This window comes from Polypterus senegalus, chromosome 14 (assembly GCF_016835505.1).
Source record: "Polypterus senegalus isolate Bchr_013 chromosome 14, ASM1683550v1, whole genome shotgun sequence".
Taxonomy (NCBI): domain Eukaryota; kingdom Metazoa; phylum Chordata; class Cladistia; order Polypteriformes; family Polypteridae; genus Polypterus; species Polypterus senegalus.
In genome coordinates this window covers 132,434,725-132,453,902 of record NC_053167.1, presented here as the reverse complement: position 1 = coordinate 132,453,902, position 19,178 = coordinate 132,434,725, and the positions used below count along the sequence as shown (strand labels likewise).

Below are 19,178 nucleotides of genomic sequence, written 5' to 3'. Positions count from 1 at the left end.
GGTGTCAAAAGTAGGGGGTCAATACAATACAATACACAGAACAGAACAATGCCTTAATACAGCATAATAATAAAAATTTTAGAATTTTCAGAATTTTATGGGCTAACTGAGTGCAGACTGATGGGCAAAAATACCAACAGCACTGCAATTCCCAGCATGCCCCACAGGTGTCACAGCACTACAATTCCCAGCATGCCCCACAGGTGTCACAGCACTACAATCCCCAGCATGCCCCACAGGTGTCACAGCACTACAATTCCCAGCATGCCCCACAGGTGTCACAGCACTACAATTCTCAGCATGCCCCACAGGTGTCACAGCACTACAATTCCCAGCATGCCCCACAGGTGTCACAGCACTACAATTCTCAGCATGCCCTGCAGGTGTCCATTTGGGTAGCAAAGCCCAGGGTTGCCAGGCTGAGTTGTTCTGTCTGCCTAAAGTAAAGTCATCTCTGATGGAGGATCGCAGGAATCGTCGGGTAGAGGGGTCCTTTCATCAGATTGGCTAACCCCATCGCTCTGGAATGGCCAACAGGGGGAGGCAGCTTGATGGTTGGGCTCTACAGGACTCTGAATAAATCCAAATCGTATTATGGGATGTCATCTACTGTTAAATTCTGCTCTGTAGTTGTAATATTTTTATTGCACTATTGTATTGTATTGACCCTTTTTTTTGACACCCACTGCATGCCCACCCTACCTTGAAAGGGGTCTCTCTTTCCCAAGGTTTCTCCCATTTCTTTCCTTTTTTTGGTTGTTTTTCCTTGTCTTCTTAGCGAGTCAAGGCTGGGGGGCTATAAAAAGGCAAGGCCTGTTAAAGCCCATTGCAGCCCTCCTTGTGTGATTTTGGGCTCTACAATAATAAATGGCATTGTATTGCATTGTATGCTGCCATCTATGGGGGGAGTCCTCCCTGATTGTTCCATAATGTTGTCCTTCCGGGTAACCTCATGGCAGAGACAGAAAGTCTCCTGCCTTCTCTTACTCCTGGCCCCGCAATCAGGTAATGGACTGGGACCCATCTTGGCAGGGATGCCAGCCCAAGCCATGACCCTGTGCAGTCTGGGCCATGCCAGGTGAGGTGACCTGCCCGGGACCACCGCCTGTCATGCTTTCGTTTTTTTTGTTGCCCCTCTCAAAGTGAACACCACAGCAAGTCACCGTCTCTGGGTGTGTGTGTGTGTGTGTTTGGTCTGGTCCCTTACCTTGTGAGGTCTCACCGTCTGCCATCCCTCCTGATAAAGACGGCTGTGAGTTGGCGTTCCGGAGATGAATACTCCATCGTCAGGGTGAATTGCATCCAAATGCCTGCCTTTCAGCACCTTAAAAGCTAATAATTTCCCTCATTTGGAGCCATAAAGTAGAGCCATTTATCACGAGTGGGGGGTGGCGGGGGGGAGCGCAGCACGCATTGTCTCAATTGGCGCTGCCTGTCATCTGTCGGCCTTGTTAAGCCCATCACTGAGATCCGGGGGTATTGAGGCAGATAATTGCCCCCAGACTGCGTCTGTTATAACATAATAATAGACTGCGCTGACCGATTTGTCAGGTGTTTCCATTAAAGCGTCCTCTCTTTTAATAACGCAGCCATTAAATTGTGTTTGCGTGGCTCCGTAAATGGCACGTCTCATGCATCCCAAAGCCTGAAATGTGCTTTTATTATTTTCGGCAGATGGCATTAATATGCATTGCTTCTCGCCTGCTGGAGGGCTGCCAGTCTTCATTATCGCCCTCTGCTGGCTAGGGTACTGTACTGTGTGGTCAGAGACGGACCCCCTTATCTAAAGGAGGTGACAAATTCAGAGTCGGCCTCGGAGCGGGTCAGCGCGGGCAGTGAGTTCAAATGTAGTCAAAAACATCAAATGTTGGTAATGTCAATGACTGTCACCGCAGCACCCTTGGGTGCCTTTGTCTACGTCGCCGTCCCACAATGCTGCTGCGCCACTCGTCACCATTAAACCGGCAGACGTGACGTCTCACTCAATTTCTGTTCATTGAGGTGTCTTGAGGTCCCCATCAGCAGTCATGGCACCTGAACTTCAGGACAGGCCATCCACCTGAAGCTAAGCCAGGACTTGGATAGGAGACCACCTAGGAAAAGCTTGGCCTGTGGCTGGAGAGGCCAACAGGATCCCAATGTTGTGACAAAATGGCGCCGTCCTGCAGGTGAGACGTTAACCCGAGGACCTGACTCTCCATGGTCACTAAAGGTCTCTAAGCACATTGTTGGTAAAGTTCAGGGTGTGCCCCGATGTCCAGGCTAAATGGCCCCCCGTGGCGTAGTCAGTATGGCCTCCTAAACATCTCCTGTCTCTGATTGTCTCTCTCTCTCTCTCACCCCTTCTCCGCTTGATAATGTGTGGTGAACGTTCTGCCACAAAATGGCTGCCGGCGCCTCATCAGGGTGGATGCTGCACGTCGGTGGTGGCTGAAGTGTAAAGCGCTTTATTACAGAGTATTTGTTTCTTTGAGTCTTACATGTTTTCATGTTAAACTTCAATAAAAATGTGGTCACTCAGTGAAAGACCAAGCACATACGGGTCAGGCCTGCCATATTTGTTATTAACGGAGAAGCCCAAAACACAAAAGAGAGTCCTGTAATTCTCCAGTATGCCCATTAGAGGGGGCTATACCATCAAACCCTGGCTAGATATAAAGGGCAGACACAGAAAGTTTATAACATAAATGATATATTCTTCCAAAATGCTCTTCGGCAACCGTGGGGCACAAAAGTCAAAAGCGGTTGCCCCCAAACAGCGCAATGCCAACAGAGAAAAGCAGAGCGGCAGGTCAGAAGGGCGAGCGATATGACAAGAAGCACAGGCACAGCAAAACAGAACACAAGTAAACTCGCCGACTCCAAGGTCAGGGGTCTTCACGCACAGTCTTGGGGGGCCGCAGGTATTCACCTCAACCAGTCTCTTAATTAGACCCCATGCTGATAAAGAAGTAATAAATTAGATGAGTTAAACGTTATTAGTCCCGGTTTGGGAAATTTAGATGTGTACAGCAGCAGAAACATCAAAAACAGATTACAGACTCAGAGGGCAAATAGTACAATCAATCAATCAATCAGTCAATCAATCAATAATGTATATTGTGCAGAATCTGAAACTAATTACTATTGTGACGAATGGCCGGGACACCCCTTCACCCTTCGTCTGCCAGGGGGACAAGGGTGAGAAGCCCAGTATCTCCCCCTGGACGCTAGATGGCAGCCTTCCTGGGTTGCAGTTGTGCCTCAGACTTCCCCAGGGCTTCATGGTGGTTGGAGTTCTGTGCAGGCGCTGCCAGGGGGTGCCCTTTTGGGCACTGGTTTCGCCTTACCCGGATGTCACCCATCAAGCACCTGGAGCACTTCTGGGTACCCAATAAAAGGGAGCCAGCGACCACCCCTCAGCGGGCAGAATCGGGAGGAAGAGGACGAGGTTGCCAGGGAAGAGTGGTGGGGGAAGAGAACGTGTTATTAGTGCTTTGGGACTGGGTTGTGTCTGTGGGTACGAGGAAGGCGTAGCCCACAGACAAAGAAAAATGAATGTTTGATTTATTTTACCCGTGCCTCACGTGTGAATCCGTGTTGGGTGATCAGAAAAGACCCCAAAGAGGGGCTTCTTAGCACAACATGGAGGTAGGCTCACTGAAGCTAGCCATTACAATACTGGAGTGGTCTGGAGACCACCGTGAAGAAATTGTGCTTAAAAGTGGGCGGGATCAGCCGAGCGTCACGTTTCTAAACCAATCCGACGCTTCAAGAAGGCGGAGCTCAGAATAAGGGGGCGGTGATTTTGAACTGCAAAGATCAGAGGTGGTCTCATTAACCTGCTTCTCATGACTTTGAAGTGTCCACAGTCAAAAAGTCTCCTAAAAAGACCCTACTGTATGTCGCGTGTGTGGAGTGCACATTGCACGTGTTAACAATAAACACAACCTGCTCTAAAAATGAGCATAACCTGATGCAAGGGAGAAACCTTCCGGTAGCATCAGCTTATACACGGGCATTCAAGGGCATCAGCGGACCCCCCACTCTTTATAGAGCACCCTTTACCTCTCATTCTCACTCTGTATCGCCCTCTAGTGGCCTCACTTGATTCCTGATACTTTGTATGTTCCCCACCCTTCCCAGTCTCCTTGTAGTTTGCACCAGTCTGCAGAGTTCTCTTAATCCTTGAATTCCTCTCCTCATTCTCTATATAGCGCCTTTCCACTTCGAACACAGTATATTTCAGTAACCAGCTCTCTCATTCTCATTCTTACTCTTTATTTTGGTATTTTGCCCTGTGATGCCCTTGACTCTGCCCAGTCTCCTGTAGTTTTATTATATACAGTGCCAGTCTGTCAAGTTGATGCTCTCTCAATCCTTTAACACTTTACACCCCTCTTGTTCTCTATATAGCGCCTTTCCACTTTGTATGCAGTCTATTTCAGTAACCTGCTCTCTCCTTCTCATTCTCACTCTTTATTGCCCTCTAGTGATGGCACCCTCTGCTTCCTCTATTGCCCTGTGGTGTTCTCACCCTTCCAGTCTCCTTTGGTTTCATAATATACACTGCCAGCCTCTTGATTCTTTAGTGCCTTACCCCAACCACGTTCTCTATATAGCGCCTTTCCACTTCATTTACAGTATATTTCAGTAACCTCCTCTCTCTTTGTCACTCCCCCTCTAGTGACCTCACTTGATTTCTGATACTTTGTATGGTGCCCTGTGATGCCCCTCACTATTCCCAGTCCCCTGAAGCTTCATTATATACAGCACCAGTCTGATCCTTTAATACCTCACCCCTCTATATACGTCTTCCACTTTGTATGCAGTCTATTACAGTAATCTGCCCTCTCTCATTCTCACTCTTTATCGCCCTCCAGTGACTGCACCCTGTTAATAGCCAAGGGATTCCTCATACTTTGTATTTTCAACTGTGGCGTTCCCCCCTTCCCAGTCCCCTGGAGTTCATTATATACTGTACAGCACCAGTCTGTCAAGCTAATTTTCTCTCAGTCCTTTAATAGTGTACCCCACCATTGTTCTCTATATAGCACCTTTCCACTTTATATATGTTTATATTCTCACCCTGTATCACCCTCTTGTGACCTCACTTGATTCCTAAATATTTGCATGGTGCCCTGTGATGCCCCCCACCATTCCCATTCCCTTGTAATTTCATTATATTCAGCATCAGTCTGCCAAGTTGATTTTCTGTCGATTCTTTAATTACCCCAACCTTGTTCTCTATATAGCGCCTTTCAACTATGTACAGTATACTGTACACTCTGTTTCGGTAATTTGCTCTCTCTCATTCTCACTCTTTATCGCCCCCTAGTGACCGCACCTTGTTTATAGCCCTAGGATCCCTCATGCTTTGAGATTGTCCTGTGGTGTTCACACACCATTCCCAGTCCCCTGTAATTTCATTATATTCAGCACCAGTCTGCCAAGTTGATTTTCTGTCAATCCTTTAATTACCCCACAATGGTTCTCTATATAGCGCCTTTCAATTTCATATGCAGTATATTACAGTAACCTGCTGTCACTTTCTCATTCTCTATGTCACCCTCCAGTGACTCCACTTGATTCCTGATTCTTTGCTGGTGCGCTGTGATGCCCCCCACTGTTCCCAGTCCCCTGTAAATCCATTATATTCAACACCAGTCTGTCAGCTTGATGCTTTCTTTCTTTTGCTCGCTCCCCTACAAAGCTGTAAATTTCTCGTTTTCGGTTTTCATTTTCTAGGGTATGAGCTTCAGTGGTCTGCCAGCTCTGCCCGCCTCGCTGAGCCTCATGCTCACTCAGTATAGCTCCCTGTAATTTCCCCCCATGATGCCCCCACTTTGTTCAGTGCCCATGTTGCCCGTTGTCTTCTTTCTCGTACTCCCAGTATATAAAGTGCTTGCTCATGTCATCGATTGTCTCGCCCGCCCTTCTCCTGCTGTGCCCCTTCCCCTTCTTTCCACCCCTTAGTATCAGTTACACTAATCTACCCTGCCTTGTCTCTTTCAGTGGTGGTCTCACCCCATATGTATCTGCTCTCTCTCACTCTGTGCCCATCTTGGTGACCTCTACTTTTCCCCCCAGCATCCTTTTCTGTTTCCTCACCCTCCTGTGCCCAGGGCCTGTATGGCACTTTCTAACACAGTGCCCTGTCTGAATGGTGAGAGGTGCTCAGGATGTTCTACTGATGGTCATGCCATGTTTTAGCCTGCGGTCCGGGTATCTCGGGAAGCCTAATAGCCTGCCAGTAGGCACACAGCATGCATAGATTAGCGCCCAGCTTCTTCATCTGGTGGTGATTTTTAATTATGGGCTGCCGTCCCAGAGGAGCCACCTGGGAAACAAGCAAGTGTGGTTTGAGCTCCCTGGGTTGTATGCAGCGAAAACAAAAGAGCCTCACGTGATCAAGAACAACATGAGCAGGCGGGCGGTCAGAGTGGTCTTCCTTGGCACGTGCTTCTCCTGGCAGACCCCCACAAGTCTGCTTTACAGCTGGCATAGGCTCAAGTGCCTGACCTTCTTCTCTTTGTGCAGATTTAAATGAGTGCTCCCAGAACAATGGCGGCTGCAGCCACCTGTGCACAGACCTGAAGATCGGCTACAAGTGCGAGTGCCCCTCGGGGTACAAACTGCTGGACAAGAAGACGTGCGGAGGTAACCGGTGGGGAGCCCTCGGCTCTTTGTAGAGGTAAAATTGAGCAAATGTCAACTGACGGATATGAAATGTGCCTTTCAGACATCGACGAGTGCGAGAATCCAGACGCCTGCAGCCAAATCTGCATCAACTACAAAGGAGACTTCAAGTGCGAGTGCTACGAAGGTTACGAGATGGACGCCGTCACCAAGACCTGCAAGGCAGTGGGTAAGACCCCTACACTCGTCCGGGTCGGTCAAAAAGTGCTGACACAACACAACGATAGTCGTGAGTGATAGAGAGAGAGAGAGATAGATAGAAATGAAAGGCACTATATAATAGATAGAGAGAGAGATAGATAGAAAGGCACTATATAATAGATAGATAGATAGAAAGGCACTATATAATAGATAGATAGATAGATAGAAATGAAAGGCACTATATAATAGATAGATAGATAGAAATGAAAGGCACTACAGTATATTATGGATAGATAGATAGATAGGCACTATATAATAGATAGAGAGATAGATAGATAGAAAGGAAACACACTATATGATAGATAGATAGATAGATAGGAAGGCACTATATAATAGATAGAGAGATAGATAGAAAGATAGATAGATAGGAAGGCACTATATAATAGATAGATAGATATGAGATAGATAGATAGAAAGGCACTATATAATAGATAGATAGATATGAAAGGCACTACAGTATATTATGGATAGATAGATAGATAGATAGAAAGAAACTATATTATACACAGATAGAAACGCACTATATAATAGATAGATAGGCACTATATAATAGTTAGAGAGATAGAATGGCACTATATAACAGGTAGATTAAAAAAAGTCTTCACCTGAAGAACACATTTCACGGAGGTTTCCAGCAGCTACATTGGTGGAATTGTGTAAGGAATGAAACCATCATCCTACACAATGGATCCTATTCCGACAGTTCTGCTTAAGTCATTTATCCCCATTGTCAGTCCAACTATTACAAAGTTAGTCAATCTCTCTCTACAAACAGGCCATACGCCACCATCTCTCAAAGCAGCTGTCATTCGCCCACTGCTGAAGAAGCCCACATTAGATCCTGAGGTTCTTGCAAACTACAGGCCCATCTCAAACCTGACGTTTTTGTCAAAGATTATAGAAAAGACAGTTGCCTTTCAACTCTAGAGTCATCTTACATGTAATAATCTGTTTGAAAAGTTCCAGTCAGGTTTTTGTTCAGCCCACAGCACAGAAACAGCACTGCTCAGGGTGACAAACGATCTACTGATAGCAGCTGATGCAGGCTCACCATCCCTGCTTATTCTTCTGGACTTGTCAGCGGCCTTCGATACAGTTGATCATTCCATCCTCCTGGATCGTCTTCATCACACAGCTGGACTCTCGGGATCTGCATTACGGTGGTCCCAGTCCTACCTGTCTGGCAGGACTGAACAGGTCTCGTTGAGAGATTGCTCCTCCAGACTGTCCACCGTCTTAGGTGGGGTCCCGCAGGGGTCAGTTCTCTGTCCCATCCTTTTCAATATCTATATGTTACCTCTTGGGCATGTCATTGCCAGACACGGACTATCTTTTCATTGTTATGCCGACGACACGCAGCTCTACATTAAAACTGCCCCAAATCCTTCAGAGGCCACATTACATCTTACTACATGCCTGGAGGAGATAAAGGCTTGGATGAACAGCAATTTTCTACAGCTGAATAGCAATACAACTGAGGGACTCCTTGTTGGCACCCCCCACCAGATTCGTTCTTTTCCAATACTCCAGGTTCACTTTTGACAGCCAGGTCGTTACTCTTTCTTCCCTCAGTCACTAATCTGGGGGTTCGGTTTGATCCACAGCTGACCTTCAGTGACCACATAAAACGTGTGTGTGAGGCATCGTTTTACCATCTACGAAAAATTTCCAAACTCCGTCCCCTCTTAACCCTCCCAGATGCAGAGAAACTTGTCCATGCCTTTATCTCCTCAAGGCTGGACTACTGCAATGGACTTTTTGTGGGTATTCATACCAAGGAATTACAAAAGCTTCAATATATCCAAAACAGTGCTGCAATAATCCTACTAAGAGTAAGGAAATTCGAACATATTACTCCCATCCTCAAATCACTTCATTGGCTCCCTGTTTCCTCCCGGATTGAGTACAAACTTCTTCTATTAACCCATAAATGTATCTATGGCCAGGCACCTTCTTACCTTCAAGATTTGATTCACTTACAAACTTCCAATCGGATCCTCCGATCATCTGGCAGCATGCAGCTTCAGACTCCCCTTACTAAGCTCCGTACTATGGGGGGTCGAGCTTTTTGCTCTGCTGCCCCACAGCTCTGGAATCGGCTCCCTGTTGAACTGAGAACTGCACAGAATCTGGACACTTTTAAAGAAAATTTGAAGACTTTTTTTATTTAGGAAAGCATATAACTGCTGAGATTGTAAATCTAATCTAGTCTTTTAAACTTTTCCACTTTTTGATTATTGCTCTTGTTGTAGCACTTTGAGATTTTGTCAATGAAAAGCGCGTTATAAATAAAATCTATTATTATTATTATTATTATTAGTAAGGCACTAAAAAATAAGAGTCCCACACCCCGTGAAGCACTTCTTCTTCCTTTGGCTGCTCCCATTAGGGGTCACCACAGTGTTATCATCTTCTTCCATATCTCTCTGTCCTCGTCACCCCCATCACCTGCATGTCCTCTCTCACCACATCCATAAACCTTCTCTCAGGCCTTCCTCTTCTCCTCTTCCCTGGCAGCTCTATCCTTAGTACCTTTCTCCCATCAACATCTCTCCTCTGCACATGTCCAAATCAACACAATCTCGCCTCTCTGATTTTGTCTCCCAACCGTCCCACCTGAGCTGACCCTCTAAGGTCCTCATTTCTAATCCTGTCCATCCTCATCACACCCAATGCAAATCTTAGCATCTTTAACTCTGCCACCTCCAGTTTGGTCTCCAGCCCATATAACATAGCTGGTCTCACTACCGTCCTGTAGACCTTCACTTTCACTCTTGCTGATACCCGTCTGTCACAGATCACTCCTGACACTCTTCTTCACCCATTCCACCCTGCCTGCACTCTTCTCTTCACCTCTCTTCCACAATCCCCGTTACTCTGTACTGTTGATCCCAAGGATTTAAACTCATCCACCTTCGCCAACTCCACTCCCTTCATCCTCACCATTCCACTGACCTCCCTCTCATTCACACACATGTATTCTGTCTGTTCCTACTGACCTTCATTCCTCTAATCTCTAGAGCATATCTCGACCTCTCCAGGGTCTCCTCAACCTGCTCCCTACTATCGCTACAGATCACAATGTCATCAGCAAACATCACAGTCCATGAGGACTCCTGTCTAATCTCGTCTGTCAACCTGTCCATCACTGACCCCTGATGTAATCCCACCTCCGTCACTCCCACCATCACACTTCCCTCGTTCATATCCTATACCACTCTTACATATTTCTCTGCCACTCCCAACTTCCTCATACAGTACCACAGCTCCTCTCTCCTCACCGTGTCATGTGCTTTCTCCAGGTCCACAAAGACACAATGCAACTCCTTCTGGCCTTTTCTAAACTTCTCCATCAACATCATCAGAGCAAACATCACATCTGTGGTGCTCTTTCTTAGCATGAAACCATCCTGCTGGTCACTAATCATCACCTTCCTTCTTAACTGAGCTTCCACTACTCTTTCCCATAACTTCATGCGGTGGCTCATCAATTGTATCCCCCTGTAGTTACTACAGCTCTGCACATCCCCCTTATTCTTAAATATCAGCACCAGTACACTTCTTCTCCACTCCTCGTCATCCTCTCACTTTCCAAGATTCCATTAAACAATCTGGTTAAAAACTCCACTGCCATTGCTCCTAAACACCTCCATGCTTCCATATGTAAGTCATCTGGACCAATGGCCTTTCCATTCTTCATCCTCTTCATAGCTGTCCTTACTTCCTCCCTGCTGATCCGTTGCACTTCCTGATTGACTATCCTCACATCATCCAACCTTCACTCTTTCTGATTCTCTTTATTCATCAGCTAATCATAGTCCTCTTTCCATCTTCTCAACACACCCCCCTCGTTTGTGAGTACATTCCCGTGAGGCGCTATAAAGGCGTATCGTCTTAGGAGCCCCTGCCACATTTCTTCACCAACTTCTGCTGAACGATTCTTTGAAGGTCCTCAGCACTTCATAATGGTTCTCAGGTTTGTCTTCATCCTTTCAGTATGGAGGACTCGTGCGGGTGCTAAAGTAAGTGGGCCCTTCATCGAGTGACTAAAGCAGAATGCAGCGGGTCAGGGCCAGAGTGTTAACAGCGAACAGAACTCACCAATTAGATTGAAGATCAGCAGTGAGGTGTTAAGGTGGAGCACATAAATGATTGACAGCAAGTCGCTCAGCGACTCCCCCTCCAAGTTTCACATCAGGCTTTACATTATGGAGACATTAGCAGAATGCTGCCCGGCTGCTGTTGGAAAGGCAAAGGGAGAAGATCAAGACGATCAACATGGTGTTCCTTGACTTGGAGAAGGCATTTGATAAGGTACCTCATGACCTTATCTGGTGTGCCCTACGATCACATGATGTCCCTGAAGCCCACGTTGATTGGGTCAAGCCACTATACAGCCATGTTAGCAGTGTCGTCTGGGAGTTTCAGCACCTTCAGTCCACCAAGGATCCACCCTCTCGCCACTCCTGTTCTTCTTATGCATGGACGTGGTAACCTCTGATCTCCAAACACCCCACCCATAGTCGCTCCTCTACACCGACGACATAGTCCTTGTGGATGAAGACCATGAAGATCAGGAACGGCTAACACAGCAGTGGAAGACTCGCTTGGATGCCAATGGTATGCGGCTTAAAATCAAGAAAACTTGAATACCTGGAGTGTGGCCCGCAGACCAACAGCACCATCAGCGTTGGCAGTGAAGACCTGAAGAACGTCGCTGACTTCAAGTATTTCGGCTCAGTCATCAGCAGCAAAATGGTGGTGCGCCCAGTTGCCCTCTGTGGCTCAGAGTGCTGGACAGCTACTGCAAAGCCCTTAGTGTGATGGAAACACGGGTGGTGCCTTGGTTTGATGAGATGGGACTATGTCATGAACATCGACGTCCGGAAATGGATGAGAGTTGGACCAATAATGGGAAAGATGTGTGAGGCAAGGCTAGGATGGCATGGGCATGTCGTCCATGGTAATAAGAACTCAGTGACCTGAGCCCCCAAGACAGACATCCGCGAAACGTTAAATGGACCAGATCTAGGAGGACATGAAAATCGCAGGTGTTTCCCTGGAGGACGCCCTGGTTCGCACCAAATGGAGGAGACGCTGCAGACAAGCAGACCCTGCAATCACGTGGGACTAACGCTAGGAAGAAGAAGCAGAAGTGAGGGAAAAGGACTGGTTGCTCATCAGTCTGGTCAAGTTTATAGAGCCATTTTGGAAATGTTGAGATGGCATAAGTTGCACCAGTGAAAGGTATTTAAATAGATGGCAGCCCCATGAAGAAGTAGATATGATAGTAAATTTCACCCAGGGCTTTGAAGAGAACAATAAAGGAGGTAAAAGGGAATCTTCCTGATATATAGCGCCTTGCACACAAATCCCAACCACAATGACAATTTTACTTAGCAAAAAACCACAAAGTAGCAAATTAAAAAATAAAACATCTGGCGCCTGGCCCAGGGTTGGCTTCTACCTCATCCCTCATTTTGGGTCAGATACCCTTTACCTGGCATCCTGACCAGAGTAAGCAAATTCAAGAATGTATGGCTAGAGAGTTTGAGGTGCCTGCACCCGCATCACATGTAGCGCCTTTCACTGTGTGTTCCGTGTCTCGGTCATTGGGTGTGGACGCTTCTTTATTGTGAATCTGGGATTCTTTTCCAGGGAAGAGCCCTTACTTGATGTTCACAAACCGCCACGAAATCCGGAAGATTGACCTGATCAAGAAGGACTACACGCAGATTGTGCCCACGCTGAAGAACGCTGTGGCTCTGGACGTGGACGTGGCCTCCAATAAAATGTACTGGTGTGACTTGTTTCACCGCAGAATTTACAGGTAAGGACAATGGCTGTTAGACCCACCGCATGAGCTGTGGGGGCCGCCGAGTCCTCAGTCCATTTCAGCACTCGCACATTAAAAGCGTCTTCAGATGCTTAAGTAAAGACGCATAAGTAAAGGTAATTTATTTGGCAAAGACGCCATGGGAGCCCATTTGACTCTTAATTCAGAGATCAGAGTCGGGGCCGGTCAAAGCCCATCTGGAGCTCTAGGCAGGGTGGACACACATCGTCCTTTGTTGTCTGTGACGGGTAGTTGGTATTATTAGACTTTGATGACCTGTGGTGGGGGTGGTCCCTTCAGTAGCACAAACAGAGCCCCTTTATTTGTACCCTGCAGACTTCACGGTGGGCACCTCTTGGTGTATGGAGCTTGCATTACTTTCATAAACGATGCCCAGCAGTTAACAGTGCCCACTCAGTATGTTCAGAGTTTAGTAGTAGTAGTGTAGTAGTGTAGTAGTGGGGGGTGTTGTTCCCCCACGGTGCCTGGAGCATGCACCCCTTCAGTAGCACAAGTGGCGCCCCTTTGTGTGCATACAGCAGAATGTAAGGAGCGCACCCCTTGGGGTATATGAAGTGTGCACACCTTTACTTTCATAAACGGCGCCCAGTGGGTAGCAGTGCCCACTCAGTATCATCAGAGTTCGACAACTGGGGTGAGGGACTCCCTGGATGCCCAGAGTGTGCGCCCCTTAACTTTCATAAGTGAGGCCCCTCAGATGACCCCACTGTAGGGTTAGAGTTATGTTGACAATCATTTGTTGGACGAAGCCTTTATAGTTTGTGGATACTGAAGCGCGTATTTAGCATAAAGCTGATAACACGTTAATCTGACATAAGCAGGTCCACATACGGGACGCTTGATCATCCTGGATTAGGTTACTCTGAGAGGTGCCTGATACTTCACTCCAAGAAAGGGATGACCTTGAGGGACTGCATACTTGAATGAACTCATCCAACTTCCAGCCGGTAGACAAGACACAATAAAACTAAAGTGTGTAATAAACAAAAAATGAAGACATAAAGGGTTTCCGCTACAACAGGAGTGTAATGAAGAACCCAGCCATCCATTTACTTACATTGTGAATGCAGACAGACATGCGGCTGGTGAGGTGACAGGGTCTGCTTCCTGTGTCTGAGCCAATTCTGCACCCATCACCCTGAACTGCCACTTCTTTTAGTTTGATGCCCACCTCTCATGTGGCATCTTATCAAATGCTTTTTGAAAGTCCAGATGAGTAATCTTGTAAACTCCACTCTGCTCGTATCCTTTTGTTTCCTCCTCACAGAATTCCAGCCTGTTAGTAAAACACGACCTCCCTCTTCTGACCCCACCCTGTCTGTTCCTAATAACTCACATTCTTGCCAGGTGTTCCTCAATCTTATCCTTAATATTTCCTTCCATTAATTTTCCTGTGATGCTCATAAAGCTTACTGGCCTATAGTTGCTTGGCTCTGCCCAGTCACCCTTTTATATAATGGGATGATATTTGACATTTTCCAGTCCCTCAGAACTTCCCCAGTGCTCAGTGACTTCCTATAAACATGTGTCAGGGGTTTCTATCTGCACTCGCTAGCCTCCTTAAGAACTCAAGGGTAAATATGATCTGGTCCTGGTGATCTGTTTGATTTCAGCCTCTTTAATCTCAGCAGCTCTTCTCCCTCTACAATTTCCAAATCACTTAGTACCACCTAAGTGGTCCCATTTACCACTTCCACTTCCTCCCTTGTGAAGACCTCAGAAAAATGTAAGTTTAGAGCGTCCGCAAATTCGCTGTCTGTAAATTTTAATTCCCCTTTACTATTTCCGATCCACTTCAACTCTTCCTTGACTATTCTTTTACTACTAAAATACTGAAAGAATCTCTTTGGTATGGGATTCATAAAAGCACCGTTAATGTTAGCAGTATGCTATCTGTTGAAAAGACAAACAGAATTTGTTTTATTACTAAAACTGTGATGCGCCATCTGTTGGAATAACAAATGGAATGCATTTTATTATTAAAACTGTTTGTGATGCGCCATCTGTTGGAATGAAAAATGGAATGCATTTTATTATTAAAACTGTTTGTGATGCGCCATCTGTTGGAATGAAAAATGGAATGCATTTTATTATTAAAATTGTTTGTGATGCGCCATCTGTTGGAATGATAACTAAAATGTGTTTTATTACTAAAACTGGTTGTGATGTGCCATGGTTTGGAATGAGAGAGGCATAACAATGTGGCAGAGAAAACAGACACGTGGACATTTATCCTTTTATTACTGTGGAAGTAAATTTCATAGGAAGCCATATCTGAAATTCCAAATCTTTACTAGCACTTTTAAACTGAATTTATTTCATATAGTGCTTTTTATAGCAAGAAGTATTTGAAATTGTAGATCTTTCCTGAGTGCCTTTTATTGTCAGAAATATCTAAAGTTATAAACCTTCAACTTGAGGATTATTTTCAAATGCTTTATTTTATAAAGTGCCTTTCATACTTCGACATCCCTGAAACTCTAAATCTTTCCTAGTGCCTTGACAGCAAGTTTATTTGATACGGCGGATTTCCTGCTGCTGTCTGTCATAAGGTGCTGTCCTCCTAAGTGCACAGCGGCTCTTCATCCATCTTTTCTTAAATTTTCAAGACCCCTTAATCCAGTCCGCAGCAGGGCACGGGGTCCCCATTCTCTGATTTCCCACTTTGGTCTTTTCACATGTGAACCGAAGTTGGACTTTTTGAGCTCATCATAGGTTTATGCCCATGCAGGACGTCACGGTGGTCTCATTAATGGCCAGACTGTCCCATTAGTTCCCATCCTTCCAGTGTCGCCCAATGGCTAGTCTTAAGTGAACGCCACCCCCTGAGCTGACTCCCCTGGCCCGGCCTGCCTGTGTGTTTCTCCTGCCCGCCCCCCAAGCTGTGCCCAAGCGTGGCACTGACTTGTTCTTCCCTCATTACATTTTTATTAAACTAAAGTAGGCCCAGCTGTGACGACTCCTAAATTGTTGCTGCTGATGACTTCTATCCACTGAGCTGGCAGGGGAGACGGAGCAGCTGTCAGACATTATCCAGATTTTCTCTTCTCTCTTTCTCGCTCTCATTATGACTTTTTTGTTGTATTTCATGAGTTTGTGCTTTTAGTGCCATTAATCAGCGCCTAAACGATGTTGGCATCCCCTGGGCGCACATGTTCAAACCAGGGACCCATTTGAAGGAGCTGGCCTGGTCCTCTGCTGCCCCCTAGCGCATCAAGAAGGGAATGAGCCACTGGTGCACCAAACAGGCCCGTGGCCACATGAGCGGACTTGTTATGGTGAGGTGTCTGCCGTGGTGTCACTCGTCTTCAGAAACCAGTCAAGGGGGGACAAATGGTGATGACCTGGGAGTAGGAGCTGCACAGCACAAACGCAGTTCAAGCCCCTCACTAAGTGCAGGTGTAGGGTGCTATAAGATGACCGGTAATCACAAGTGAAAACGGGCAAGACATGGACTGGCAGGTCCTCACGATGACTGGAGTTTGGTGTGCAGATGATGGAGACGTTGGGAAGGTCGGGTTTGTGGCAGTGTCACGACTGAGTGAAGCTCCGCCTCTCACTCCGCCCTATTGACCTTATTGGTTTCTGTTATTCAGGCACAGGAAGCAAAGGGTTATGGGAAGGGGAACCTTTTTAGGATTAGGTGATGTTAAGAGTGGCGTCCAGCAGGGGTCAGTGCTAATGCTGCTGCTCTTTGTAATGCACATAAAGAACTAGCTGTGCCCCGCGACTCCGCCCACGTAGTAATAAAACAGGACAAACTTTAAAAATCAATGAAAAAAGAAATAAATATGTAATTCTGGCCAAACGAAAGGTAGGTACGGTCCAACGTCAAACGTTGGCACTGAATCTGATTGTGTTCGGCTCTGACAGGAGAGCGTCCCCCACATGGCCGGGATATCTCTGTCACTGAGCAGCTCCCCTCTAAAACACACGGAGCTCTGATCTCCGTCTCTCAAAAATGTCAGACGTTACTCTTTAACAATCTCTAGGTGATAAAGTCTGTCGAGCAAACAGGCATCGCTAGCTAAGCGGAGGCGAGGTGCGCTCCAACACGTGGTGAGAGGTAAAGCGTCTCAAACGGAGGCTGGCGCGTGATCGAGGAGGGCTCCGCCCCCAGCTCGCTACTCCTGAGGTCCCGCCTCCCCCTCCCCTCTGCTCGTTGCCAGTTTCATAAATTCACGTGAATAAATCGGTGCCACCACCAAACTGTGATACTTAGTGTGATGAGAGAACTCACAGAATCAGCCGGAATGTTAAAGCAAATTCTGGAAGAAAGAGCCAATCTAAATCCGTTAAGTAGTACAGACAGACGTTTTATATAAATATATACAGTATATATATATATATGTATATAGTGGACTCTAGAGGCGCTGTTGCCCCATTGAACCCACCAGACAGACGTCCAGGACACACTTGTAAAACACCAAGAATAATATTTAATAATTCTTCTTAATAAAGTGTACAAAACACCGCACTCTCCACAATTCTCAAATAATCCATCCATCCATCCATTCTCTTCCGCTTATCCGAGGTCGGGTCGCGGGGCAGCAACAAGCAGAGGCCCAGACTTCCCTCTCCCGGCCACTTCTTCCAGCTCTTCGGAGAATCCCAAAGGCGTTCCCAGGCCAGCCGGAGACATAGTCCCTCCAGCGTGTCCTGGGTCTTCCCGGGGCCTCCTCCCGGTTGGGCGTGCCGGAACACCTCACCAGGGAGGCGTCCAGGAGGCATCCTGATCAGATGCCGAGCCACCTCATCTGACTCCTCTCGATGCGGAGGGTAGCGGCTCTACTCTGAGCCCCTCCCGGATAACTGAGCTTCTCACCCTATCTTTAAGGGAAAGCCCAGACACCCTGCGGAGGAAACTCATTTCAGCCGCTTGTATTCGCGATCTCGTTCTTTGGTCACTACCCATAGCTCATGACCATAGGTGAGGGTAGGAACGTAGATCGACTGCTAAATTGAGAGCTTTGCCTTACGGCTCAGCTCCTTTTCACCACGACAGACCGATGCAGAGCCGCATCACTGCGGATGCCGCACCGATCCGCCTGTCGATCTCACGCTCCATTCTTCCCTCACTCGTGAACAAGACCCGAGATACTTGAACTCCTCCACTTGGGGCAGGATCTCTCCCCAACCCTGAGAGGGCACTCCACCCTTTTCGGCTGAGGACCATGCTCTCGGATTTGGAGGTGCTGATTCTCATCCCAGCCGCTTCACACTCAGCTGCGAACCGATCCAGAGAGCTGAAGATCACGGCCTGATGAAGCAAACAGGACAACATCATCTGCAAAAGCAGTGACCCAATCCTGAGTCCACCAAACGGACCCCTTCAACACCCTGGCTGCGCCTAGAAATTCTGTCCATAAAAGTTATGAACAGAATGGTGACAAAGGGCAGCCCTGGCGAGTCCAACTCTCACTGGAAGCGGGCTCGACTTACTGCGGCAATGCGGACCAAGCTCTGACACGGTTGTACAGAGACCGAACAGCTCTTATCAGGGGTCCGGTACCCCATACTCCCGGAGCACCCCCACAGGATTCCCGAGGGACACGGTCGAATGCCTTTTCCAAGTCCACAAAACACATGTAGACCGGTCGGGCAAACTCCCATGCACCCTCAGGACTCTGCTAAGGGTGAAGAGCTGGTCCACTGTTCGCGACCAGGGCGAAAACCACACTGTTCCTCCTGAATCCGAGGTTCGACTATCCGGCGGACCCTCCTCTCCAGAACCCCGAATAGACTTTTCCAGGGAGGCTGAGGTGTGATCCCTCTATAGTTGGAACACACCCTCCGGTCCCCTTTTAAAGAGGGGACCACCACCCGTCTGCCAATCCAGAGGCACTGTCCCGATGTCCATGCGATGTTGCAGAGGCGTGTCAACCAAGACAGTCCTACAACATCCAGAGCCTTAAGGAACTCGGTATCTCATCCACCCGGGGCCCTGCCACCAAGGAGTTTTTGACCACCTCGGTGACTTCAGTCCCAGAGATGGGAGAGCCCACCTCAGAGTCCCCAGGCTCTGCTTCCTCGTGGAAGGCATGTTAGTGGGATTGAGGAGGTCTTCAAGTACTCCTCCCACCGACCCTAGCGTCAGTGAGGTCAGCAGCGCACCATCCCCACCATATACGGTGTTGACACTGCACTGCTTCCCCTCCTGAGGCGCGGACGGTGGACCAGAATCTCCTCGAAGCCGTCCGAAAGTGTTCTCCATGGCCTCTCCAAACTCCTCCCATGCCCGAGTTTTGCCTCAGCAACAACGAAGCAGCGTTCGCTTGGCCTGCGGTACCTATCAGCTGCCTCCAGAGACCCACAGGACAAAAAGTCCTATAGGACTCCTTCTTCAGCTTGACGGCATCCCTCACGCGGTGTCCACCAGCGGGTTGGGGATTGCCGCCACGACAGGCACCGACCACCTTGCGGCCACAGCTCCGGTCAGCCG

At 47.5% G+C, this 19,178-nt stretch overlaps 1 protein-coding gene across 1 annotated transcript in view; it reads left to right on the top strand.

Moving 5' to 3' along the window:
• Positions 1 to 19,178, top strand: part of lrp8 (low density lipoprotein receptor-related protein 8, apolipoprotein e receptor) — a 454,742-nt gene that overhangs the window by 381,433 nt on the left and 54,131 nt on the right. The window contains exons 8-10 of the mRNA XM_039734789.1: positions 6,520 to 6,639; positions 6,722 to 6,847; positions 12,538 to 12,709. Coding sequence (XP_039590723.1) covers positions 6,520 to 6,639; positions 6,722 to 6,847; positions 12,538 to 12,709 — 418 coding nt within the window. The remainder of the gene's footprint in view (positions 1 to 6,519; positions 6,640 to 6,721; positions 6,848 to 12,537; positions 12,710 to 19,178) is intronic.